Below are 27,244 nucleotides of genomic sequence, written 5' to 3'. Positions count from 1 at the left end.
TTTTGACGAGTTGCAAGCTTTGATAATGTTGTCTTCGCAACGAAACATGTAAGCTGTTGAGCAATACCATTTTTGGACTATTTGACTGAGGTATGTAAAAAACCTATTATTGTCTTAACAATATAGTCCAGGGGCCGAAAACATGAATTTTGAAAAACAAAAGGAAATGTCTTTTAAAAAAGTCTTCATAACACAGCTTCTGAAATAAAAAAAGAAAAAAGATTTTTTTTACATGAAATAAAGACATTGCTTTTAAGACAATTTATTTCCAGTTTCAAAAATGATGAAAATGATAAGATTCTAGGTTAACAAAAAAATGAATATGACACATTTAATGAAACTTTGGTATCAGCATTCTAACAATAACAATCTATCTCAGTGATAGTATTATCACATTTACAACATACAGTAATAGTGTTATGCTAAAGAATTAAATCAATGAAGCTTCCTTACAACGGTTCTTTAGCGTGAATCCTAGAGAAGATCATAAATAAGTATGAACGAATTAAGTACTTTTAACATTGATAGACAAAGAAAATTTAACAAAATACGAAGAGACTTGCAACTTATAACATGTAACTGTCCCTAACACAATTGACTACATATACTCCATCGAGACATGATTAACACCTCTAAAATACATTCATGGATAAACTTCCATAAACTCTAAACACTAACATTAAGTGGTGGGATAGGCTCAGTACTTTATCTGATGTCAAACTAAAAAAATTACGACAACAATATTTTGAAACTGATTCAACCACAGAGACACAACATATTCTAGCTAGGTGTTGCACAAGTTCTACAACACAATTAAATCAAAACATCTGTAAAAGCCAATTTTTTTACGGAGATCAAGTTAGGAGAATATTTTTTATCCAATTAAACAGCTGATGGGTAAAAGCAAACAGCTGATGGGGATACACCAAGTAAACATTGACGCAAAAACTTATTTACCGAGGTACAAATTTATCATGTCTTTGTGCTTAAACGCCACATGAGAATTTAGACTAGTTTTGCGTTTTGCTTTGTAGTCACAAAAATCGCACGAAAACTGTGGTTCCTTCCCACATTCGTAGCGAAGGTGGAATGCGAGCGTTCCTTTCTGCTTGTAGAGTTTCCCGCACTGCTCGCAAATATGTTTGCTGATTTCTTCAGGAGATATGACCTCAACTATTGGCTCCATCATACTGGGAGGTGGGGTTGAGGTAGAGCCTTCTTCTGCAAAATTTAATTTCACTTAAAACTATAAGGGATGCTTTTGCAGTTAAAGAGGACTGTATAATCAATTTTGTTGTTTCCTTTAATCTAGTGTTAATATTTCCCACTTTAAATCATTACAATCAAAAAACTTAATCCAGAAAAATAAGACTGTCGAATCTAGGTTTAGAATTATGACTGTGGTTGTTAAAGTGAAGAAAATACTGTCAAAAATTTTTAATGCATTGTAGCATTCCATCTTTAGAGCAGACTACAATTCAAGTACTTTTTACAACTCATCAAGGCAATCAAACAAAAACTACAATCAAATCAAATGAAAACAAAAATGATAAAAAATAATAGTAGGAATTTTACTTACCATAGCGGGAGTCAGTTTCTAGTTTAGTCATTTCTAGTTCATCGGTTGCTCCAATATTTTCTGCATTGGGATAAATCCCAGAAGATCCCTGCTGAGAATATTGTGGAATGTCTTGATTAGTTGAACATCTGCCTCTGGTAACTTTATAATCCATATCCATCTTCACTCCAGCCAAGCTATTATCCTTTGTAACAATGATTTCCTCACTTTCTTTTAAGCTTGTGTTACTTCCAGAAGCTGCCTGACATAAATTAGATTGGGTTTTATTTGTTGAATACTTCACATTTGACGAGTGACCTTGCTCTGTTCTTTTTTCGGAAGAATGTGGAACACCGTCTGAAATTTTAAGAATGTTAGTACCAAACTTTTTCAGAAAATCTTGCTGCATCACAAGAACTGGTAACGTAATCTTAGTTGGAATTTTGAAGAAACAAAGTTGGTGACAAAAATAACTGTACTCAATAAATCAAAAGATCAAGCCTTGAAACAGAAAACAGTGAACTTTGTTCCATATTCCGATTAATTACCCTTTAACTCCCGCAAACATGGATTGAATACTTGGGCCACAAAATTTTAAATTAAATTAAAACCAAAAACTCACGCTTTCCACATTGTGTTTTTTGTAATAAAAAGTAACTTGAAAACTAATTAAACATTTTATCAATTATCAAGAGGTTAATTTTAAATTACTCAGTAATCAAGTACAAAAATCACAAGTTTTTTGGTTGCATTTGTTTAATATATTTTATACTGTCGTACCAAATGTATAATGCTTGAATTTCAAAGGGAAATGTTTACTCTTTGCAGTTGATATCACTTTTAAGACATTTATATTGAAGTATAAATTGGAAATCAGGACAGATAAATAAGAAATCCAGGTTTTGAAACATTTTATTACATATACATTTGTTGTGCTTTGTATTATTTACAATTCTTAAAACGGTGAAAGGAAATGTAATACAATCTTTGGTACTTTGGTATTATATCGAGGACACCAATACATGAACTTCCTGATAAGATTTTAATTGGTTATAACACTGACCTAACCTAAAACATCGTGGGTTAGGTTATTATTAGGTGTGGTCGTTATAGTACCAAAGTACCGAATCTTAATGTAAAATATGTGATGATAAATATAAACATTAATTTATTGGAATAAAATAGAAAATCTCTAATAAAACCAACAAAGTATTTATGAAATATAAAATAGTTTTTTTTTTTTAATTTCATGACAATTATTGTATCATTCTGCTTTTGTGCCTCAGTGCCATGTGTGTGGTTAGGCTAGTTTTCCGTTTTGCCTTGTATTCACATAATTCACAAGCAAACTGCGGTTCTTTCCCACACTCGTAGCGAAGGTGAAACGTCAAAGTCCCTTTCTGTTTGTAAAGTTTTCCGCAGTGTGGACATTTGTGCTTGTTCTGCTCTTGAGAATGTTCCATCATCGAGTCCATTGTTGGTTGCATCAGATGTGGTGACGTCATCCCATAGGAAAAGTCTGTAAATGTGAAATTTTATACTCAGTTTACTAAATGGTGAAGGGGGAAATATACAAATTAAAACTATATTGAAACAAAGAACAGAAACACCAAAAAGAGAGACAACATAGAACCAATTAAATTAAATACAAGAAGTGTTAATTGTTTGAAACAATCTTTACATAAATCATCAGACAAAGTAGGGTCAAAATAACCTTTTAATGTAAAATGACGGAGTAAAAAATTTAAGTCTTAAAAGCTGTAAATCTGGCTGGTAAAAATTATTTCATTGAGTTCAAAAATATTAAATAACATTGTCTAAATACTCATTAAAAATTATATCAGTAATTATTGCCTTAGTTAAATGTAGAGTACAAATCGTTATTTTCCTAAAACCTCTTTTATATAAACACAATTTAAAAACTATTTACCGATAAAGACAAAAACATATATTTTGCTATTAAGAATTTATTTACATTAATTTAAATGGTTTGTGTATTTAAGTGGTTTGTAAATATTCATACAAAATGGGCCAATTTTCGATATTCTGGTTTGTGTTACAATTTTAAGATGCTGGCTATGTTTTTCCATTTAATTACGGTTATTTACAGTGTTAAGGCATATTCTTTGGTTGGAGTATCAGAATACAAGCAACACAATCAATCACAATAATCTTTAAAAAAATTAACAGTTTTTAAAAATATAGAGATTATAACTGCGATGAGTTTGCGATGGTTAAGGTGTTTAGGTTTGTTTGGACGTGTGTGTGTGTGCTTATAATAACAGTGATATTTATTTTTATTAAATAGTCTAAACGATTTTTATTGTTTTCGAAACTACGTCCACCTGTTGTTCAACCACAAGGAAATAATTCCATCTCAAAGGTTTGAACCATCCACCTTGAAATTTACGTACTTAGTTACTGACTTTTTTATTGGTCCAAACATTTTTCTTTCTATGTAATGTGATCTGGTTGTCAGAACACCAGGAATTTTTTTTCCTCAAGGGTTTTTACCAGCAAAATTCAATTTACGATCAATGATACGATTTTTGGAAAACACATCAATGTGAATTTTAGTACTGACAATTTTAAACATGCATATAAAATCAGGTTGTACAATAAAAATAAATAATAATTCTGAAAACTCATACAATATATATTAACCACTCGTTTTTAAACAAATACAACAAAACACGATAGTTTCTATAAATTTCACAGCAGAGTTCCGTCCAGTCCTGTTTTCTTTACGTCCACCTGTTTATGACGGAACATCAGATGGGATTGGAGAGAAGTTTTTCTCTTGCCCTTGTAGGAACACAAGTGACATTGAAACTGCGGCTCTTTGCCACACTCGTAGCGTTGGTGTTGGACCAGACCTGTCTTCTGCTTGTACACTCGGCCACACGAGCAAGGAAACTGCGGTTGGGACGGCGCTGGGCAATAAAAGGTACAAGATTAGAAATTAAAACCACAGGGTTATAGAATTTAATAAGCTTATAAATCTTCTATATCTATATATATAATTCTGTAAGACAAAGTTTTTACCAGAAAATTGTGGACATCTGGTAAGTCGCAGAAAAGTGGGAGAGGTCTTAAATTAAAGGTCTTGACCCCAGGGACTCGGGAAAAATAGCAGAATTCCCATAAAGTTACCAGAAAACGAGATATAACATAAAATATCCACCATAAGAAATGCATGGGGACTGAAAAACGTCTGCTCTATCAGCTGTTACTTATTTATTTGCAATGTTGACCTTTATTCCGAAAGTCAATGTTGGTAAATAATGTTTCAAAATGAATTGTATTTGTTTAATTTTTTGTTTTCCGTTTTTAAAATGAGTGAAGTAACTAGACAGGGTAGGGGAAGACCTGCAAGACGTGGAAGAGTGTCCAGGAATTCAACAGATTTAAGAAATGCTGAAAGAGAATGTCATGTAGGGCCTAACTGTGAAAGAAATCCAGAAGCTGTTTTAAAACCTGTCTTTAGTAGAACGCTGGAAAATGAGTTGAGTGTTGTTACTCACAATCTAGGTCCTCTTAACAGCACTTGCATGCATTGTGGCGCATTTCACTTCGCAGAGGAGGCCACAAATGGACATTTCAACGCATGTTGCCACAATGGACATGCCACAACTACAAGTAAATGACGAACTAAAAGAACGGTTTTTACATGATTCGAACATCATAAAAAACATAAGACAATACAACAAGTGCAATGGCTTTTGCGTTGCTTTCCGCTACACAAAAAGAGATTCCGGGAAATGGGCCTTAATGTTTTAAAATTAAGGTACAAATTCATAGATATATTTCTGAGTTACTACCGCGAAATGGGGAGTTAATAATTAATAATAATTTTAACCTTTACATTTGGTTCTCAAAATGGAAACTATAGCAGAATTCGTAAGATTACAAAACAAATCTTCAAATTTAAACTAGAAAAGATGTGCAGTGTTTGGCTGTATGATTTCAGCTCTGATTCGTTGTTCTCCGGGCTCAGGCCAAACCGTGTGCATGTTTCCATTTGTTAATATGTTGTGTTATTGATTTAATCATTATTTTACAATTGTATTTCATTGCACATCAGAAGCATACGACTCCAACGGAAGGAAAATCAAGATATAAAACAAGAAACGCTGTTAATTTTAAGTAACATAAAATTGATAATTTTAAAAACATATTTCGAATATTTGTCTTTTTATATATGGTTTTTTATTTTAGTCTAAATTAGGGGTTATGGCCCCTACAGGCCACTAGTTATTCTTTGTATATGCAATTGTATTTGAAAAAGTTTTTATGGGAAATTTTAAAACCTTGGTTGTGTTTTATGCCAACCTTTTGTTAGTTAGCATTGTTAATTAATTCATTGATAATTAATTGATAGCGTAGTGATAAATACAATCTGGGTCTGAAAACGGTCTTGCTTGGGGGATCAAACCTTCAGCTATGAAAGCGGGCACCATCCTTCACTACCTAGACAATTCGGAAGGGAAAAACTTCTCTGTGACTGGAGAGGATTATGTTCGAATTTTCATAAAAGTGACAATCATCCCATGTTTGTGTAGTATAAATCTACATGTAGCTACATGAGTGGGAACTACCTGACTACTAGAGATAGACAATTTTCCACGCCTAAGCATAAAGGTTAAGATATATTCCAAACCATGGGTTATCACATAACTAAAAGCGTTTGGTGATTGTCAAAATTTGGTCCCGGGACTCCGGGAAAGACCAACACTATCAACTAGATCAGCCGAACCCCTTTATGACTAAAAATAACTAGACTGATTTTCCCAAATTAACCATTCATACAAATTCAATGTTTCAAATAGCATATTTTTGTTTGTTGAAATAACGTAAATGTTGTTATTTACTTCAAAAAAATTTACACGTTTTACCTTGGCTATACACATCAGTCATCGTGTTACAGCCATTATTATTAATTCTAAGTTACGTGAGATCCAGACAGTTGATATCACACAGTTCGCAAAAAAATTGATTTGACATTTTCTTCAGAAGGAAATATTCCTGAGATTCTATTCCTTCCCTCTGTAGAAGCCAAACACCCTTTGAGAGGTCAAATGTGTGCTATCAACCCGGACCTATTTTCTTGCGTAGTTTCACGACTTTGTAACCTAAGCTTAAACCAAAATCCAAGTCATAAGTTTCAACAGAATATAAATCATCTAAAAATAACTTTATTAAAGAAAGTTACAAAATTTCTCATCACATTAGCTGACAATGTTATGTTTGCAGAAGACGTGAGACTGGAGTGAAGTTCTTCTTTTAGCCTTGTAAGGACAGTGAGGACATTGAAACTTGGGCTCCTGGCCACACTCATGGCGTTGGTGAAATGTCAGCGAATACTTCTGTTTGTACTCCGACCCACATCGGTCACACTTGTAGCGCTGCTCACCACTGGAAACTACAAGATTTCAGGTTAAAATCATTGTTGACTGAAATAAACATCTCATCTCTATGCAGTTGAGCCGATATAGTAAATGTGCCGGCCCTAGAGGCGGAAGAGGTTTCATGGTGTTGGAGGTGCAAAGAAGATAAAGATTCCTCCGTGAGCAAATAAGAAGAGGGACACAATCATCTCTGTGCGCCTCTTGGACCCATCACACGCTAACCGCAGACCCGTGTACGTGTTGTAGCCAATCGTTTTGTTCAAAAAGGTCCAAGATCGATAATCCAGAGTGTTTTACAGTATGAAATTTTAAATTGCCAATGTTTTTTTCACTGAGATAGTTGATGTAAGATGAAAATGATAATTTAACTATATTGACTTTTCAGTTTTACTCTGTCAAATGTTGTACTTGACAGAAATCACCAATGCACCTCGGATTAATTTAATTCAAAAAATGTCTACTACTATTAAAACGAGGATAGAATATCTAATTCTATACAAAGACAATGCTATCATTGAGGATATAGGTTATCAGAACATTAGTCCTTGTTAGAAACTGTTTTGTGACTTTCTGTTACATTTATTGTACTTGTAACTTGTAACTGATAAATACAGACTTAAAATAGAGACATAAACCGATAAATAAAGTACATTTACAAGTCTGTGTTGGTACACAAGCACAGTTGCTTGATTTAAATTCATGAAGAAGCAAATAAGCTACAAACCACTCATCCCTTTAAATATTCTTAGAAAAATAATAATGATTAAAAATTATTCCAAATAAATTATCACTAACGTTCAGTCAAAGTTTAAACATAGTTTACCTCTAGACGAACGGTTTTGGGAGGTTGTAAACTCTCCACACAATATTAATTTTAGGCTAGGCCCATTCTATGTGGAATAACATAACGATATATAAAATTACAAAAGGTAATTATTTTATTGGAACAAAATTGACAGATAGTTAACGAAATTTAAAAGGCTAGACAATGAAAAGACTGACAATGGAATGTAGGTTTAAGTTACAATAAAATGGAAGATAAGTTTTAAATAAAGGTTCAAATTTACAATAGTATAATTTAGATGGGCTCTATCTCAAGGTAGGGTGTCGTGCTGGCTTAAATGCAAGGGATGAATTAATTAAATATTGTCCAAATAATTAATGTGTTAAACTTACAACATCCTAACAATGAAAATAAAATTTTTGGGTTGTCCAAAAGGTAAATCCAATGTACACTGAAATTAAGTGAGTTTAAAAGAAAAGTTTATACTTAATTTTGGAAAATAATGTTGGAGTTGAGTCCTCTTGATGTTGTCTGTAAAATAAATTGAATATAAACTGAATTTTCTTGATGAAATGAATTAATTTAACTTAGATGAAATCTGGACTCCTTCTTTTAACAGTTTCAACTTTCAACTCTGGCTTCCTTCTCTTCAGTCTTCTTCAATTTTGAAATTATATCTTAAGAAATTTTGCTGTACCATTATTGCAATTCTCTTACATATTTAATAAATAAATGAGTTTTGGGCTTTGTAAAAAAAAAATATATACATAGGCTATGGAATAGATATTATAAATGTTTAATTGAACATAGATTAATGGAATTGTATAAATTAGGTAAATGAATACTAGTCCAGCCTTAAAATTATAGATCTTGATGACTTTCTGAGGAGTGATTAATAACAAAGGTGTCTGAACAAAAGATAACATATTTTAAGAAACTTAATAATAAATAATGAATGAATGAAATGAAATATTACAAGGTATTACAAATTTGTAAAAAATTAAGTTTATCAACGCTGCAGATAAATTTCTAAACTTCAAAACTATTTGTTCAGCACTTTCTTATGTTTGAAAACAATGTGAGAGTTAAGACTAGTTTTTCTTTTCGCTTTGTAAGGACAGAATTCACAGGAGAACTGCGGCTCTTTCCCGCACTCGTATCGTAAATGAAAGGCGAGTGTGCTCTTCTGTTTGTAAACTCGACCGCATTGTTGACAGACATGCTTGGTGGGATCAGCTGTAGCCAAGTCCTCCACGGAGGCCAGTATGAACTGAGGAACATAGTCGTCTGCAACATAGGATGGTATTAGCAACATGTACATCAACAAACATTGAACTTCATTTTTATGAAGTTGTTTAGACTTCTGATTACTGTTATACATTAAATGGTTATGTAGTATTGGTTGTTATGGTCGATAAAAACTAGTTTTGATTAAACTATTTGAGGGCCTCTAAGGTGTAAACTGTAATCAATTCATTGGTCATTGACAAAGTTTATTTGAAACTAACACATGTATACAGATGCAGACATGAATGCAACACTTAAGAACATGTCATTACAAAAACCGAAACAAAACATCAACACGAGTGAAGCAGCTAGGCAAAATCTAAAATGTTAGACTCTTTAATTATATTTAGTTCTTTCTATTGTATAAATTATATCTTTAAAAATTAACAATAAACATATTAAGGTCAATAACATATCAATTATAATAACATATAAAAGGTCTGACCAATTATGTAACGACTATAAATCGCATGTAATAATTTATTCTCTTTGTTTATTTGTTTATAGATGATGCTGTTTTATATCGAGCATCATTAAGAGCACTTAATGGAATTCTATATGGGCATTTAACAAGTGATACTAAAATTGCTGTTAGCTGTTACCTATCATTTAAATTACTAAGGCCCGATTTCACCAAATTCTCGCTAACGATGGTTTAGTTAAACTTCGGTTAAAACTAACCGATGATTTAAACCACAGTTAAGGAAATCTGGTTTCACCAACGAAAACGCGTCAAAACTAACGCTGGTTTTATAAACGAGAGTTTAGAGTAAAATCCAGGTGGCAGTGGCAGTGAACTGTCATAATACCGGGCTGTTACGGGAGCAAGTAAACATAACCTAGAAAATAAATCAGTGTTTATGAGGTAGTGAAAACAAAACTGGAGACAGCAAGCTTACAGGAATACAATAGATTCTGAGCAAAATAACAACAAAAAGCAAGATAAAATACCAAAACAATTAACATAAGTAAATAATGGCAAAGCAATGTTGATCAAACATATTCGAGGAACTAATTGGTTGAGTTTTGCGGTCGAGTCAAGACTCAAAATCCAACTTTTTACAGGGATGTTCAATATTCTGTTTGTTCACTAACCAGTTTGGTACATTTGAAGTAGTGAAAAAACTGGAGTCAAAAGAATTACAAGAACGAGACACAATGTAGATAACACAATAATAATTATTTTCTATAAAATACTAGCAGAATAATGACAACTTTGGTTTACTTACGTCTGACCGAACGCAAAACAATTGTTTGAACGTTGGGTTAGGGTTACCCAAAGCCGGGAGAAGGAAAAGGGAGCCTTTTTTTTCGAACAATGAAATAATAAATTTGATAATGTTGGTAGAAGAGCCGGGATAAAAGAGTACGGCTCTTGATCGCCAATCAGTTCAATCACAGTCTAATATAAATAAAGTCTGTATAAATTATTTATTGTTAGACTGTGGTTCAATGCGGTCGCTAATCACAGATATACGCCTTAACTAAAAACCTTGTGGGATAACCTAAAGCAAGCAATGCACTATGTGGGATAGCCTAAACACAAATACTACAGTGGTTTGTATTCATTCCCTAAAAAAAGGCTAAACGTTTTGATAGCTCATATCTAATAATAAAATCAATTTCATGTTTGTTATTTAAATCATTAACCCTTTCTCTTATCCACCTAGTTGGTAGAACAACATAGGCTACTCTTCATTGCCATCACTTACTTTCAAAAGCTAATTCGTACCGTATTCTCTTCTACCATTTCGCCTTTCCATATAAACTTTAAACTTAAAGCCAGCTGATATTTACTTAACGAAAGATTAAAGAAGCTAACCGGTCAAAATTGGGCAGTTAATTATCTAACGACGGTTTAGTCTAAACTAGCGCTAACGGCGAGTGGTGAAATCCGATTTCGTCAGTTAAGAGCTAACTGCAGTTAGAGCAAGGCTTAACGGCGGTTTAAAAGTTTGGTGAAATCGGGCCTTAGGTGTGTTACAGTCACAACAATTAATTACACTTTTAATAGTTGACAAAAATATAGTTGTGATAATTACGATAGTAATTGATTAGTCTCAGACTTTGGTGTAGCCTAATGGATTCTAAGATAAATTTGACTACACATATTTTGATCTTCATCTTTTTTATGGTTCAAGAGTTTGGGATTAATGCTTGAAAATGGTGGTGCATTAGTTTGTGGTTTCAACATTTTAATGAGATGTTCACTACACTTGAAGGCCTTAATATTGTGTAATCAAGTGATTTAGAAAATAGACTTGAGTTAGAATTTTGAGTAATTGACATGGCTGCAGTTGAATGATTTAGATCAAGCTTGTGTTAAAATGTTGAAGAGTTCATTCTAGAAGATCTTGCCGTGAAGGTAGTTGAAAGATAAGCAAGGGCTTGTATTTAAACGTTGAGGAATTCATTCTTGAACATATTGCCATGAATGTTGTTGAATTTAGGGTTTGTATTCCGATGTTGAGGAGTCCATACTTGTAGATCTTGCAATGAATGTAGGTGAAATATAAGCAAGGGCTTGTATTCCAATGTTGAGGAATTTCTACTTGAATATCTTGCCATGAAGATACTTGAATGATTTGGGGCTGGCTGGGGCTTGTATTCAAATGTTGAGGAGTTCCTACTGAAGATCTTGTAGAACAGCGACTTGTCTTTAATATTTAAAAAGCTTATGCTTGAGATCCATCTTTGCTTCAAGGTCATTTACATCATGGCGGTAGGATTATTTATAGTGACAGCTTGTATTATAAGATTGTATATGTAAGTCTGTGGCGCTTGTATATGTGGGTCTGAAGGTATGCATTTCGTCTGCCTTTGTAATCACAAAGATGACAAGCAAACTGTGGAGGTGTGTTACAATCGTATCGTGAATGTTGTATCAACGAGTTCCTTTGTTTGTAGCTCTTGCCACAGGTGGAACAAACATGTCGAGTCTCGATATCTAAGTCTGCAAAGTAACACAAAGATGTTTGTTAAGAATAATAGAACAATTTCTTAAATTTACAACATACACTGAATTTTTTTTTCATCTTTACAATAACGTGTTTGAAGCTGGACTCTGAAAGTTTGAATGTTTACAATGTTTAAAAATTTTCATATTTGCATCAAACACAGATTATTGTTGAAGACATAGAGCCTAATATTGTCTAAAGGTAAATCAGTGATATGAGGGTTGTAGACTTATTCCTGTCAATAACAAAATAAAACAACATATTCATGAAATGGTTTGTTTAGGCCTTTATTTCATAAACCTGTTTTCCTTTTTGTTCTTTTACGATTTTACCGACCAAAAGTATAAAATTATAAAGACCTATCATGATTTAATTTTCTAAAGATGGTAAAACCAAAACACAAATTAATCAGCAAAATATCAGAAAAACAATCGGTTAATTTTAATATAATGGGTGTGTTGCTTAAAGTGGTTTTGTGCTTGATTAAAACTTCTGAGTGACTTATGTATACATCTATAAAAGTTACATATAACCAAAAACTACCTTCACATGTAAAAAAGGTATTAAAACATCTATTTTGGTAACAGTCCTCAATTTTATTACTCTCAAACAACTTTTACTGGTAACATTTAATTAAATAATTTTACTCAACAACTTTATGTTTAAATATAATGTGAGATTGGAGGGTACTCTTGCGCTTGGCTTTATAATCACAGTATTGGCAACAAAAGGAAGGATCTTTTCCGCACTCAAAACGTTGGTGTTGCGTAAGATTGCGCTTTTGACGGTAAGTTCTGCCACACACACAGACATAACGCTCCTCAAAGCCATCTAAAACACAAAAAAGCATTATAGAAGGAAGTTCCTTTTCCGATTAGAACACAATTGAGCACATTTGAGACGGTCACACTCAGTGATGGATGTACATAATCTAAAGTTTGTTCGAAAAGTTAAGGCGGTTTGAGGGGAAGTTTTTCTGGGTTCCCCTAGATTATTAACAGCTGTTGTTTCAAGGTCAGGGTAAGGTGAAGGAGATGGAATTGCTTCCTCTTAAACCGCCACAACTTCCAGTTGACACTCATGATTGATAACCACTTATATGAAAATCCAATCTCCCCTCTCAAAACAACTTTTAAAATCCAAATCTTTAAGACAGTTATGCACACTTAGTTGCATACTTATGCTGAATATGAACAATGGATGAATGTGGAATGGAGTTTGGATATGATAAATTATAGCTGTTAATGCATTATGTTGGGTTAAAAATATGTTTATTTAAGAACATTGTACTGGATTTTTTTACAAATATGAGATAAGATCATGTTATTTTTTAACGGAATTTTATGCTTATAAGTTCTTATAATTTAGACAAATGAAAAATGCATGAACACATATTCCTCCACAGTGGCAAAGGTTAGACAAATGAAGCTCCCGAACGAAGCTTTAATACAGTAAAATTAAAACTGTATAATATTTGGAATTATAAATATTCTATACTTGATATACTAATGTATATAGGTTTCACACGAAGAGGTTTAAATGTTTTATATTTTTTTATTTACCTCTTTACGTAAACAATTTTTTTTGACACTTAACACAACTAAGAAAGTAATCTAACCACCCCTGATCCCTTTTTTAAACTCTTTATTATTTTTTTCAAATTCCTACTTAAAGTTTCACTGTATCAAAATGTTACTAAATAAGACCTTTGCACAGAAAGTAATTTCTTTCTAAATCTTCCATCTATATCCAAAAACAAAGTTGACTCTAAAATAATGTAACGAAAGGATATTCTCACAAGAACGATGGTCAAAAACATTATTTCTCAGCAACTTTATTTCGTAAAATATAGCAGTAAAGGTGTTATACACTATACAGAGAGTTATAGATGTGACAACAGTAAAATAGATAGATTTGTATAATATACAGCAACGAGTTAACAATATGAGATCTCATACTAGTCTACTATACAACTTGAGCTTCTTGATACAGACTCTACTGTTAGTTCCACATAAAGATCAAACTTAATAAACATAATACAGTTAAATATCCTTTATTGCTTTCAGCAAAATCATTGGACAAACAGAGTGGGGAGCGAGGAATCGAGCATGATAGGTAAAACTGTTTTTATTACAAGACATTGTTGATAAGGGGGAAAAATAAACCAACACAGAATATAAATAAGAAGAATAATTGTCATTCTGTGTTGGAGGGGAAAACAGATGTTTAGCATGTTTGGAGGGTACTTTCCTGTTAAAGGGAACATTCATTATTATCGATGATTTTTCTCTCGATATATACAAATTTCTCTCTCTATTAACAAATTGAAACATATCAGCTGGCAACTACGATAAATTTTGTTCAGTATCAACAAACAATAATGTAATGAAACTGGTAAAAAAAATAACCTAACATAACTAACCAAACTTGCTGTGTAAAATTTAAAAATTCCTTTTTTAACTTGTTTTTCTGTTATCTAAAGGAATTTTTAAATAGTACAGCAAGTTTGGTTGGTTATGTTAGGTTAGCTTTGAACAGTTTCATTTCTTAATTCATGTAATAGACTATTTTAGCCTAAACAAGATCAGTTGTCAATTTGTAATGAATCGGAAAACAAAAATATCGATATATCGAAAACAATCATCGATAATAATGAATGTTCCCTTTAACAGGAAAGTACCGTTTGGAGTAATATTGAAAGGAGATGATACCAAACAAACATGGAAGGAAATCCCCAATTTGGAAGAATATTCTCTTAAACCCCAAAGAAGAATCAAGAGATTATAATCTGATCTTTAAGCCATATGTATCTCAGTACATAAATTAATAAAAACATGAAAATAAGCCAAGGAACTTTTAGGTTTGTTACACTACCATAATGGTAAGAAGGTAATTCATCCTGAATTATAATAATTGAAATTAATGTTTTCCTTAGGTTTGACCTGTTTAAAACACAAAATTATTGAACACTTATGCCTTGGAATGTTTAAGTGGAATAGTTAAAATATGTTTATAATGAAAAAAGCTTGCTAATGCTAAAGTAGTTACTATAATATGTATTGATACGCTACCCAGGACAATAAGTATTTATTTAACCCGGGTACGTTTTGCAATAAATAATACGATAATACTCACATATTCTACAAATGATTAATTAAACGTTTTAAGTATAACTATAGTTTTAAAATAAAAAATATAACTATATTCTTTATTTTAAGCTCAACAGTTAAATAATACTGAAGATTTTCCTCTATATCTTTTAACAGCATCCGCGCCTAATTGTCATTTAATAATTATTTCATTTCATCATATGATACCCCAAACTAATAAGTAGATTTAGACAAAAGGGAATTCTTGGGTCAACGACTGGGGAATTATTGAATTATTATATATTTAAATTATGGATCTGTGAATTTTCAAAAATGTTACAGAGGGAACAGATAATAATGAATAGGAGTATGAAGACATTAAAACTGTGTGGATATTTAAACTTTTCCTTTAAGGAGTTTTGAGGAGGCTCTTTTACAGACATTAGACGCTACTGCCGGATTCTTATGGATCAATAAAATCACATTTTGTATTCCATACAACCTCGAATCAATATCCAAGCAATACTTTCTCTTGCCAGTTTTAAACACACAACTTATGACCGTTAAAACCAAGCTTAACTTCCAAAATATGAGAGCTAGGTCCAAAGATACTAAGGTGTAATATAATATGGAATTGATGCTAAATATTCTTGCAATGAAGGAAACTCAACTAGAAAAATCAACTGACGTTTGTTGTACTTATTTAAAAATGTGTTTAAAGTTGTATAGGAACCTAAAGGTAAATTATAAGCTTGCAATGATACATAGGCTATATGTGGACTATATGATGGTGTATAGCTACTCGAACATGTATGATGTAAATATGCAAAGACTAGTATAAATATGTCAACAGCCAAAAAAAGTAAAGGGATAACATTTAATAAGTCAGACAATACTATGACTAATAAAGATACAATTTGGTCCCACTTTCAAATATACTTCAGCGGACAAAACATTTCTCACAACATTAACAACAATCACTTGATATAATTACAACAATAACTTTAGGACTAGAGTGGTAGTAACTAAAGATTAACTATAATATTGAGAATTTGTTTATCTATAATATTTATATCCCGGTAATTCAATATATGCTTCATAAAAATTAGATAATAGTATAAATTTAAAGCAATTATATAATTTTTTTATATCTATTTTATATTTTATAAGTAAACATAGGGATATAACAGAAATAACAGTTCACATATTTTAATTTTATGTGATAAATAACAAAACGAGTAACAAAAGAACATTATTTTAATAGATTATACTATGCAATAAACTTAGTAAGCGCAAGAGGTAATTAATTTGTAATAGATAACAATCCTATTACGTATTTTAATATATTTAAAATAGCAGATTTAACTAAATTTTAAAACAATCTTTTAAAATGTAACCAACTGTTTTTAAATATCCTCGAGACATTTTTAAAATCCAAACCAACACTGAAGACACCATTATCTTTACACTATCAAAAATATTTAAAAGTGATTTTATATACAATTTTATAAGGCATTAGTATGGTTGTATTTTGAGGAGTAAATATTTTAAAAAGCTACTACATTCATTTAAATATTTACTTATCTGTACAATTTAATATTTCACTGATTAATTCTTACATTTAGAAAATATGTTCATTGAGACCAAAATATTACGTATTTTTGCAGAAGGACTTCAACAACATCTAAGCTCTATCTTAAAATGTGGAATGCATGTTATATACAAGTGTTCAACAAAACAAAACAGTTGAATAAAATAAAAATAAAATGGTTTAAAGGTAACATTTATAAAGGCGATTTTAAATTTGTGTAACATTTCTAAAGTAATGGTAATATGACAGACTTAAAGTTATACAACATAAATACACTATATTTTAATTAATATTTTGACTAGAATAAATAAACTTTCAAATACCTATCACAAGACTGACTAGAACAAGTAACAGTTAAATCAAAGACTAGAAACAAATTGGTAACTATATCAATCACTAAGTTGTGACTAAGTAAGTTATTCCTAAGACTACCAACATATTATTTACTAAAGATACAAGCGATTCATTAACGCTTTACTTTTCAAGTACTCAAGATTAGAAAGTTGGTGATTCACTTAAATGCTTTACTATGAACAACTTCTAATCTCAAACATGTTAAGTTTATGGATATTGAGATGTGAAACTACTTGTAGATCTAAATCCTATGGTTATTTTTTTAGTGAAAATATTATAACGAAAATCATAATACAAATTTACATTCAACCGGAGGCAGTAATATGGTATACTTGTCAACAATGTGTCAATGTAAGTCCCTTTGCAGACATAATATATTTTTTTTATGTCATCACATTTCAAAAATAAATACAAACTTATATTTAAAGTTTTGTGAATAACATGTAGTATGGAGATTAGCTTACGTTATTTTCTTTGTATTTTTGTCATTACGGTGAAATTATTTATTTTCTTGAAAAAAAAGAAAAAATGGTAACTAATACATATGGTAACTCACAAATCTATAGCAACGAATTTCCGTTAGTACTTAATACATTTTTACCCTTGCATTCAGGCGAATGCAAGGGTAAAAATGTATAAAGTACTAACGGAAAAGTACTAACTAAATGACCTATTTAGGCAAATAGGTCACAAAAGCTTGTTACCCATCAAGCAAAGCAAGTTTTTTAGAAGGTCTACGAGAATCAACGAACTGCCATAATAAAATACTAGTCGCAGCGCTGATACGTGAAAACCATGACATTGCTTTGGTCGTGCTACCAACTGAGCCAAAAACTCACTACAACCTATAATTAAGTTACAACCCATTATTTAATAACTAAGTAAGAATCTTCTTGTCGCTCAGACGCCACTCTTGTGCTTAAACAGCATGTGCGAATGAAGAGTTCCTTTGGTCTTTGCTTTGTAGGAGCAGAGTTTGCAAGTAAAAAGTGGAACTTCATGATAGCATTCACACTTCTGATGACGTTGAAGATGCTGCATTTGCTTGTATAGACGGCCGCAGAACGAGCATTGAAACCTAGAGCTGCCTCCCACCACCTTCACCACGAAACTTGCTGAAAAGTAACTACAGTTAGTACAAAAAAAGTTCCAAATATGTCTTATAAATTTTATTAAAGTCTATGATAAATCTACTCTTATTAGTGAAAGGTTGTGATTCAGATTGAAAGATTGCCTTTTTGGTACTAATAAATATGGGGCTAACTGGGATTATTTTTAACCTGAATACGAACAAAGGATAAAATAACAATGACGCGAGTTGGCTTGTTTGTTACCAAATAAGACCAGCTGTTTCTTCAGCCAGAATTTTTAAAAACCTAATACCAGATGGGCCAAGTTTGAACCATCAGCTAAAGACTTTTCTATGGATCGAAAAATCAATCTTTTGAACATTAGGCAAGCACATAATCATTCAGTTATATTGATTCTTATTGCTTTGCTATTAACAATATCAATAGATGGGGACGCAATAATGATGTATTATGTAGTGTAAATTTGTTACTGACTAAGACCAGCTGTATATTAGCATTGACTATTGGATACAGATATTAATTCAACCTTTTATACCCAAATTGGTTAGCCCCCAATGTTATAGCCCAATTTGATTAGCTAACCTTTTATTAAAATACAGTGACCAAGGATGGCTGGGCCCAGATTCTTACCGTCGAAAGGTTTTTACTTTTCTCAGGATAGATTCATCAACCTTTTGAATGTTAGGCGATCACTACTCAGCTAACCAGCAATTTCATCGCACGAAGAATCTAATAAATAGGCCATGGAAAACTATCTTATTACTTGGTAATGAAACTGATCTTTTTACACAAACTACTCATAGGGTTTAACATGAATGATGATTGAGTTAAAAGGGGTAAAATGAACGAATAACAATAAGGCAACATCGGTATATTTCAATAAAATTATTTAACCCATAAAACTTACATTAGAAAAAAGTACCGACAATAAAAAATTATAAAGTGATTTTTTTAATGCTTAATCATCATGTGCATGGTGAGAGTCTCTTTTCGTCGACATCTGTAATCGCACAAATTGCAAGAAAATTGTGGCTCCATATTACAAGAATATCTCACATGGCGGATCAAATGATTCTTGTTCTTATACTTTCGTCCACAACGCAGACACGAATGTCGTTGATCTGAAAAAAAAACAATAAATTTATATAACAAGGTGAATTCTCAATCCTATTTAATCTTGATTGAATTCTTTGAGTCTGATTGATTCTTTGAGTTTATATATTTAGCTACAATTAGTAATGTAATGAAACCTTCTTGTGCTCCTATTTACGCAAACCTAACTGAACAAAAATGGCTGAAAAGCTTTTAAGCTAATATTTGGGACACATGTTTAGAACTACTATGCTAGTTTTTTTTTTAAGGGTAATTGTGTAATTGTGTAAATTTGTGAAATTTGTGAAATTTGTGTAATTTGTGTAAATTGTGAGATTGTGTGCTTATCGTCAACCTATAAAGATTTAAAATATTCTTGTTTGCACATTGATATTACACCAAATAATATATCTTCTAAATAGAGAAAGGTAAAAAACAAATAAAACTATTAATATTCGTTTTAATTTATTAAAATACTCTATACTACATATATAATTTGAAACGCAAACCATTATCTAGATTATAAAGTAGTATTAAATATGTGTAATACAATTGTTAAATATTTGAAAAAATAAACAATAGTGTAACAGTTCGTATTTATAAAACACAACAAAATAAAAAGAACTTAATTTATATTTGTATTGCATTTAAGTAATGTTAGAAGAAACTGTTCTTTTTGTTAACATAGCTTCTTGAATCAGAGTTTTATTTTATCCTTTTTTATGTGTGGTATCCAATAATAGTTAAAACGGCTTTTCTTGTTTGATTGCTAGTGATTTTCAGGGCAGTACAGTATCGCATAATCTTTCAATCCTCCCATTTGATAACATTTTTTTATATTTGTATATTATTTATTGTTGTGCACACCAGAATAAAAATATAGAACTCTACATCATGCCATGCCAAAGTTTCTGTTCCAAAATCATAATTACATTACACATCATTTAAATTATGATGATCATATAATCGGCTAATTATAAATATAAATTTGCCTCATCAATGAAATTGAAGTTCAGTTTTTACAATTTATATACTTTGTTTTTAGCTATACTCATAAACTAATATTCCTACTACTTCAGGAGCTATTACAATGGATTCTAACGTATCTATTTATATAAAGAAAGTAATTATGTTTGTGCACTTTTGTGAACATTTTGTAGATTTGTCGCTGCCTTTTGATTAGGTACTAGAAACATAGATTTACGTCATGACAAAAATATTCAGAAAAGTTCTGTATATTTTACTAAATGTTGCAAGTGGTATTAATAAGTTGTATTATGCGTACTAACGATGATTTAAAAAACCGCAGTACCTGATTTGAGTAAACACAATTTTCCATACACAAACAAAACTAAATATCATGTAATAGTAACAAAAACAGAGGTTGATTTTATTTTATATACATAAATAGAAACAGTGAATAAACCTATAATTTTATAATGATAACTAACAATAAACATATTAAACATTTACAATACCGTACGTAAATAGCTCTAAATAACTAATAAATAGATAGATAAATAAATATAATTTAATTGAGACAAATTTAAAGCATTACATTGTGTTTGTATTTTTTTTTTGTACAAAATATTAAGTAATCAGCTTTGAAAACAATCTTTTCATCATACCACAGCACATATCGTAGCCCTAGAGGTTGCGACATTTTTACTTATTTAAAATACTTTTTTGATCGGAGTGACATGAGCCCGTGGCCTCAGGGACCAAATCCCATGCTCTACCACTAGACCACCTCTCTCCTTATCTTATGAATTAAATGTATACAAAAATATGCTAAATAAGCTACACTAAGAAGTGTAAATCCTCATAAAACCAATATTTATTATCGTACTGCACAAAAGGCAGCTTTCTCGTCTTCTCGTATTTCATTTGCAATTTCAAATTAAACGAACCTTGACTGAAAAGAAACAAGGAGTCGCATATGATTTTTTATCAATTTTAACCATAAAAGTTCCATTAGGTTATTTACATGTTGTTTTAATAAAGAAAAGAATTTATACTCACGTTTTCACTAAAGTCGGGACCACGTAAGTTTGCAGTAGAGGGAGGAGCCTATTTACCATATGGTTTTGAATGAACCAATGAGGACCATACGGTGTTGCTAAATCTAATAATACCAGCTGATTTGAAAATATTGCTTAGTATATTTTTATTTTTATTAGTGTGGTCAACAGGCCATGTGGCAACGTCGCACTAGCCTTGTATTGTGGTTGGCTGCCACCAACTGCAAATTTACGTGGTCCCGACTTTAAATATTTTAATTATTGTAAATAAAGATAAAAAAAAAAAACACTTTAGTTCGAAAAGTTATAAGGAAGCAAAATCATGTTTTTGTACTTAAAATTTCTGAGTTTGAATTTGCTTTGTTTACGATCCATTCAGAAAAATCCAACTTTGCTCCTAGTCATAAAACTATTATTTAAAAATTGTTACTGTTTTCAAGTTTTATTGCTATAAAAATATACCATAGTTCAAAATAATAGTACTTACAGAAAGATAGCGCAATTACCAATTTTTATCACAAAAGTACTTCCTACATACAGTAAACTAACACTAAAATAACATAATCGCACTTCATCATTAGACAATAATTATATTATTTTGAAAATTGTCCATCTCTGAAAGCATTATAAACGTACTTTGGCATTCCCTGTTTTAAATCTCCACAATGTGAGATCTTATTGCAACAATAATCATAACATGTATGTCTATGAAGAACCTTTTAGAAACAATCCAATTAGCAAACATACGCAGTGTGACAGCGTCCAGTAAACTAATATTGAGACCTTTAAATATAGTTAAAAGGGGTTGAATACCTTTGTACCAGATAAAAATCCCATTCAAATAAAAAATTGTGCCACTGTTGTTAGAATAAAAAATGCCATTTATTATTTGAGACCAAGAAATCAATGTATGTATGAACTAATTTACTTATTTATTCTATTGTGAATTTACATGTAGACCAGCACTATAAAATTACGTAACGCGATTAGGGAGGAGGTGTGGTTTTCATCATTGTTACAGGATGTTAAAAAGAGGGAGGGGGTGAGAAAAAGTGTAGGGGTTTGCCACAGCCAAGATAAATGTTCTTCCCTCGACTTTCTTCCCTCGAGCACGGACTTGCAGTCCATTCGGGGAATACTATTCTTACCACTAAAATGTATTCCTGTATTTATAAAGCTGAATAAAGTGATTTTTGATTTGATTTGATGTGCAAATTGCTAAAGCAAAACTCATAAGCAAAATCACAGCGTCGAACTTGTGCCTCAGCGTTGAGGTTAAACATTTGAAACAAAATGTTTATTTGAGGGGGGTGGCCTAACGTTATGTAAGGTTATTATTGGGAGGTTATCCCAAGGTTTCGATTTCGTAAGAGATGGTTGCGTAAAATCACCGAGTTTTTCATTACATAATCTATGGATGCTTCCTAACTGTCATTCATAGCTGAATAAATGCGAAAATTATTAACTGAAACTATGAAAATGTATTGTAATAAATTGACGAAACACATTGGTGTCTGGTTGTATAACAATTGAATTATTGTTTCCAAATAAAACGTCTGATTTAAAAACTTGAAAAACTACAGCTGATGATATATTAAGTCAAAACTGTCACATAAACCAACATAATAGGCCTATACCAACATTTTGCATTCATCCAGTTGTAACAAAGGACTATAACTGGACACTATCAGAGCAACGTATGGCAAAAACCTTTGAGTATTGCAAATGGCATGTTTTCCAATAGGTTCCAAAGACTAACAAAATTAATTCGTTTCACTCTCTGTAGACTCCGTTTTCACAACCGCTTGAAAATTCGCTTCCAAGTTGACACTTCTTATAGTGTTCAGCCCCGGCATGTTCTTGGAGAAGGTCATCCCGTGCTTGAACCGCTGGTGAGCCGTGACAGCTCCCTTCTGATTGGCTCGATATGGACAGACGACACACTTGAACAGTGGAGGTTTTCCACATTCGTAGCGGAGGTGTTGTCCGAGACCTCTCCTGTATTTGTATTGTCTGCTACACCTAGCACACACGAACTTCTGGCGACCATCGACCTGCACTAGGTAGTACATCCAGGTGGGGATGCGACCCCCGGGGTGAGTCCCGTCTCCCGGCCACTCTGTAACATAAACCAGGGATTCTAGATGTAAATGTAGAGACAGGAGTCTATGAATGAGAGTGATTAAATAATGAGAACTAGTTTTGGGACCACAGAATTCCACAGGACCTATGTGGATAATATTGTAACCTCAAAGTAAAATGGAAGACGTTTTGATTGTTTGGGTTATTATTTGCACCAAATATGGAAACAATTACATGAAATGTATGGCCCATAGACCTGGCTAAAGTGAAGACTATGTTATAGTAAGGATTGGGTAAAAACTGTATGTCACCAAATTATAACGTACATGAGGATGTGGAGTTTCAAATAATGTAGAAGTATAGAGATTTTTAGTTTACAGGATATCTGTGAATTATGATAAGTAGATTCAAATAGTGGAAATGTAGATTCACAGAATATTAGTCTATGAAGGATTAAAAGTATAAGTAAATTCAACGAATGTATATTTACAGGAGTTTGTAGATCAATCACAGGTCTCCAGTGGATGTATAATAATATTGATTAAAAGAATGATGAAGTATTGGTATATGAAGATTTATGAAAAAATGATCAAAGAACAAATTTAAGATTGAGCTTTAGTTGATGACACCAGACTTAAAAACTGAACCGAATGGAAAGGGTTCCAGCCACAAAAACCTCTTGAGTATTGAATGATTATAGCTGGAATTGAGGAAAATCTACAAACTTGCAAAGAATTTTGATGATGCATTCTTTTCCCTGCCATCCATAGAAATGTTTATAACTTAAGCTAAATTTATGAAAAAGTTATAATTCTTACTAAACTAATAAGAAGATAGATTATAAACTGAAGTGTTCTTATACTACCTCCAATAAAATTAATCATCGATTCTGAACAATTGTCAGTTGATTTTTAGAACAAACAACAATTGACTAACAGCTTGAAAGAGAATATCCATCACCAAAAGATATAACCAAACATATATCAAAGCTCTAAGAAACAAGCTATACATAACAGGTAAAACACATGAAGTAAAATACCTGCACTTGTTGGTCCATGCAAGGAATCTAATTTAAACATTCTGTGCTTGTTAAGGTGAATTAAGGTTAAGTGTAATTAATGCAATTTAAATTTCAGATGAAATACTACAAAATACAACTTTAGTTACAGTTAATTACAAGAAAACAAATTATACACAAAAATCATATCTGTGTTTATATAATTATTGTTGCAAAGCATACTTACATTCCATTGTTGAGCTTCTTTTTATTGTTGGCTTCATCTTGAATTTTGAGTTGAGTATTTTTATGGACCAATATCAATTTTTGGGAAAAAAGCTAAGGGCTACTTTTTAACTAAGTATAATCTCTCTGGACTTTTTTGTCTTTATTGACTAGTAGAATCTTTAGCAGTTGAAAAACTCTGCGTTCTTAACATCAACAGTTATAATATCTCATGTATACTAATAAAGTGTAAATTTCTAGAAATATTTTACTTTTCAATTTCTCAAACCATATGATGGGCTTTAATGTAGCTGTTTATCACTAAGTGCTATACAATATTATCGGAAAAATCAACAATATACAGTAATAGCATCGACTTTTTTTATAAGTTCAAATACAATTTTAAACAAAATTATAAATTTTTAAGTTATAATCGATTAAGATAAATGAAAGACAGTTATGTGGTGTTGGAAAACTGGATGATTTGAAAAACATGATGTGTTGTATTTTTTAAATTTTCTCATTGATGAGGAACAGGAATAGGAGTAGTAAGAAATTGTCACACAAAATCGTGCCAAAGTTTAATATTTTTACTGTGATTAAATAAATAACTGCCCTTAACCAATAAAAAATGTAAGCGTTACAACCCAAACATATAATAAAATTCAACTTCCAATAGTGTTTGATATATTTACAAACATATATACATATTTTGATATATTTTTGTTTAAGTCATACTACAAATATTTACAAGGCGGCGAATGTGCAAAAAATATGTTAAAATGACGTTTGATTTTGACCAACCCCACCAGAATGATTGGAGACTAAAACAAATAAAATCTTATCGTACATTTGTATGAATTAATAAACAATTTTCAAATACAAATAGCAACAGGTATAATTAGATTTATTTTCATCCTACTTTCACATCCTACAAAGCTAACCTAGTTCAGAACCTTTTCACACATTACGTCAAGCTTTCTAAAGGGTTGCGGCATCATCAAAATACTAAAGTCATTGGAGATTGGCGGTATTTGAACCTTGAACCTCAGGAACCACAGCCCTGCACTTTACCACCTGCTCCCTGGTATCATAACGTGAATTACGAAATTGATTGGTTGTCCAAACTGTTATTTATCAGCCACATAAGTTTCTCAACACTTCCCTCTTCAGACCCGCCAGCAGCTATCACAGCTTGATCTCTATGTCTCAGAACCACGTGTGACTTCAGACCACTCTTCTGCTTCGTCCTGTGTGGACAGAAAGGACAACAGAAAGCTGGTTCCTTGTTGCACTCCATACGTTGGTGGTAGTTCAAATGGCTCTTCTGTTTGTAACTCTTTCCACAGGTGTGGCATTGATGACGAACTGTGAAAAAAAAACTATTAGTACGAATATTTTGGCGTGTAAAATATAATAGTGATTTTATTATCTCTGGTCGTGTAGAAGTTTTAATTCCGAACTAAGAATCTGGTAGTAATTAGGACAGTGTATTTTTCTGACAAGCGAGACAATGGTGGTCTGTGATCACAACCCTGCATCTTATCAGAGCAGTTATTACTGGTTTGTAATTTGTGTGTTTTAACGCCATTGACATTATTTACGGTTTTTGAAACAACGTACTTAACTTTAGACTTGTTACTAATGTCAACCTTCTGTTACTCGTTTAGGATTCTATGAAACCTGATTACATTTTGTATGTACTAAACTATTATTGGAAACTAAAGTAGGCCTATATGACTTTCATTAAAAAAAGAAATAGTTATAGGTAGTTTTTTGGACTGTTCCACCAGATATTGCTGCCTATTATAGTAATAGTGTAGTATAGTATTACCTCAAAGCTACAAACTCAATTACAGTGAAACCTCGATAAAAGACCCTTGACAACAAGTCACCCTTGATAACAAGTGTCATTTTTAGATCCCCTAGAATTTATTTTACCCCTAATCACATGTTATTGCAAACCTCGATAAAAATACAACCTTGATAACAAGTTTTATTTTATAATCCTCATGAAAGTCTTTTTATCAAGGTTCTACTGTGTATCCTTAATAGATTAAGCATATGTCAAAATCCATTGCCAATTTCGGTTTTTTTTACAAATTTTAGTAAACAAATATTTTTAGTTCTTATTAGATCCTTGTAATTATTTAACCACTAGCTGTTGTACCCGTGCTTTGCAAAGGGAAGAGGACACAAAATAGAAACGTTAATACTTACCTAAGATATAACTACTCCTGTTCAGAACAAATTATCAATGGATTTGAAATAATTTAACTCACAACACTTTTCGGTAAATAACCCTGCTTTATTTATGCAAACAGTGTCTTAAATCACACATAAGGCATTATTAAACTACAAACTCATTTGAAGGTTACAACACGTACAATTTGACTCCAACCATATTGCAAGATAGTTCAAAACTCAAACGTCCCTCGATGATTTCTTCATTTCATCTGTTCACACCCTTTCCATATTTAAGATTGTCAGTTCATTTCCAATTCTGAGGTAACTGTTGATGTTTCTTGTAGAGGTGACTGATCATAGTTCCTTTCTGCTTCGCCTTGTATTCGCAGAATTGACAAGAGAACATTGGGTCCTTGTTGCATTCGTACCTCTGGTGCAGAACAAGACTCTTCTTGTGTTTATAGCTTCGGTCACAAACTCTGCAAACGAACCTTTCTGCTTCCCCTGCTCCTGTGACATGT

At 31.9% G+C, this 27,244-nt stretch overlaps 2 protein-coding genes across 2 annotated transcripts; both read right to left on the bottom strand.

The window, feature by feature from the left end:
* Positions 1-309: 309 nt before the first annotated feature.
* Positions 310-1,905, bottom strand: LOC129002340 (sal-like protein 2). The gene is made up of 2 exons (XM_054430075.1): positions 1,580-1,905; positions 310-1,221 (listed from the first exon to the last, which is right to left on the bottom strand). Exons 1-2 carry the CDS (start codon positions 1,737-1,739, stop codon positions 950-952), a joined length of 432 nt encoding a protein of 143 aa, XP_054286050.1. The 5' UTR covers positions 1,740-1,905; the 3' UTR covers positions 310-949.
* A 991-nt stretch (positions 1,906-2,896) lies between these two features.
* Positions 2,897-27,242, bottom strand: LOC129003390 (zinc finger protein 567-like). The gene is made up of 6 exons (XM_054431683.1): positions 27,152-27,242; positions 25,665-25,904; positions 23,010-23,351; positions 8,879-9,037; positions 4,275-4,491; positions 2,897-3,077 (listed from the first exon to the last, which is right to left on the bottom strand). Exons 1-6 carry the CDS (start codon positions 27,240-27,242, stop codon positions 2,897-2,899), a joined length of 1,230 nt encoding a protein of 409 aa, XP_054287658.1.
* Positions 27,243-27,244: the final 2 nt, after the last annotated feature.

Source organism: Macrosteles quadrilineatus, unplaced genomic scaffold (assembly GCF_028750875.1).
Source record: "Macrosteles quadrilineatus isolate MER2022 unplaced genomic scaffold, UCM_ALF_1.0 Scaffold_9__3_contigs__length_116548681, whole genome shotgun sequence".
NCBI lineage: Eukaryota > Metazoa > Arthropoda > Insecta > Hemiptera > Cicadellidae > Macrosteles > Macrosteles quadrilineatus.
Note: the sequence above shows the minus strand (reverse complement) of the source record. Positions and strands in the feature narration are given on the sequence as shown.

Coding starts and splice junctions, on each gene's coding strand:
- LOC129002340 (XM_054430075.1), bottom strand. CDS start 1,739: ATGGATATGGATTATAAAGTTACCAGAGGCAGATGTTCAACTAATCAA. Junction 1,222..1,579: donor AGAAACTGACTCCCGCTATG/GTAAGTAAAATT, acceptor TAAATTTTGCAG/AAGAAGGCTCTACCTCAACC.
- LOC129003390 (XM_054431683.1), bottom strand. CDS start 27,242: ATGTCACAGGAGCAGGGGAAGCAGAAAGGTTCGTTTGCAGAGTTTGTG. Junction 23,352..25,664: donor TATGTGGCTGATAAATAACA/GTTTGGACAACC, acceptor TTTATGTTACAG/AGTGGCCGGGAGACGGGACT. Junction 9,038..23,009: donor GAAAACGGAGTCTACAGAGA/GTGAAACGAATT, acceptor CCTATGTTGCAG/ACGACTATGTTCCTCAGTTC.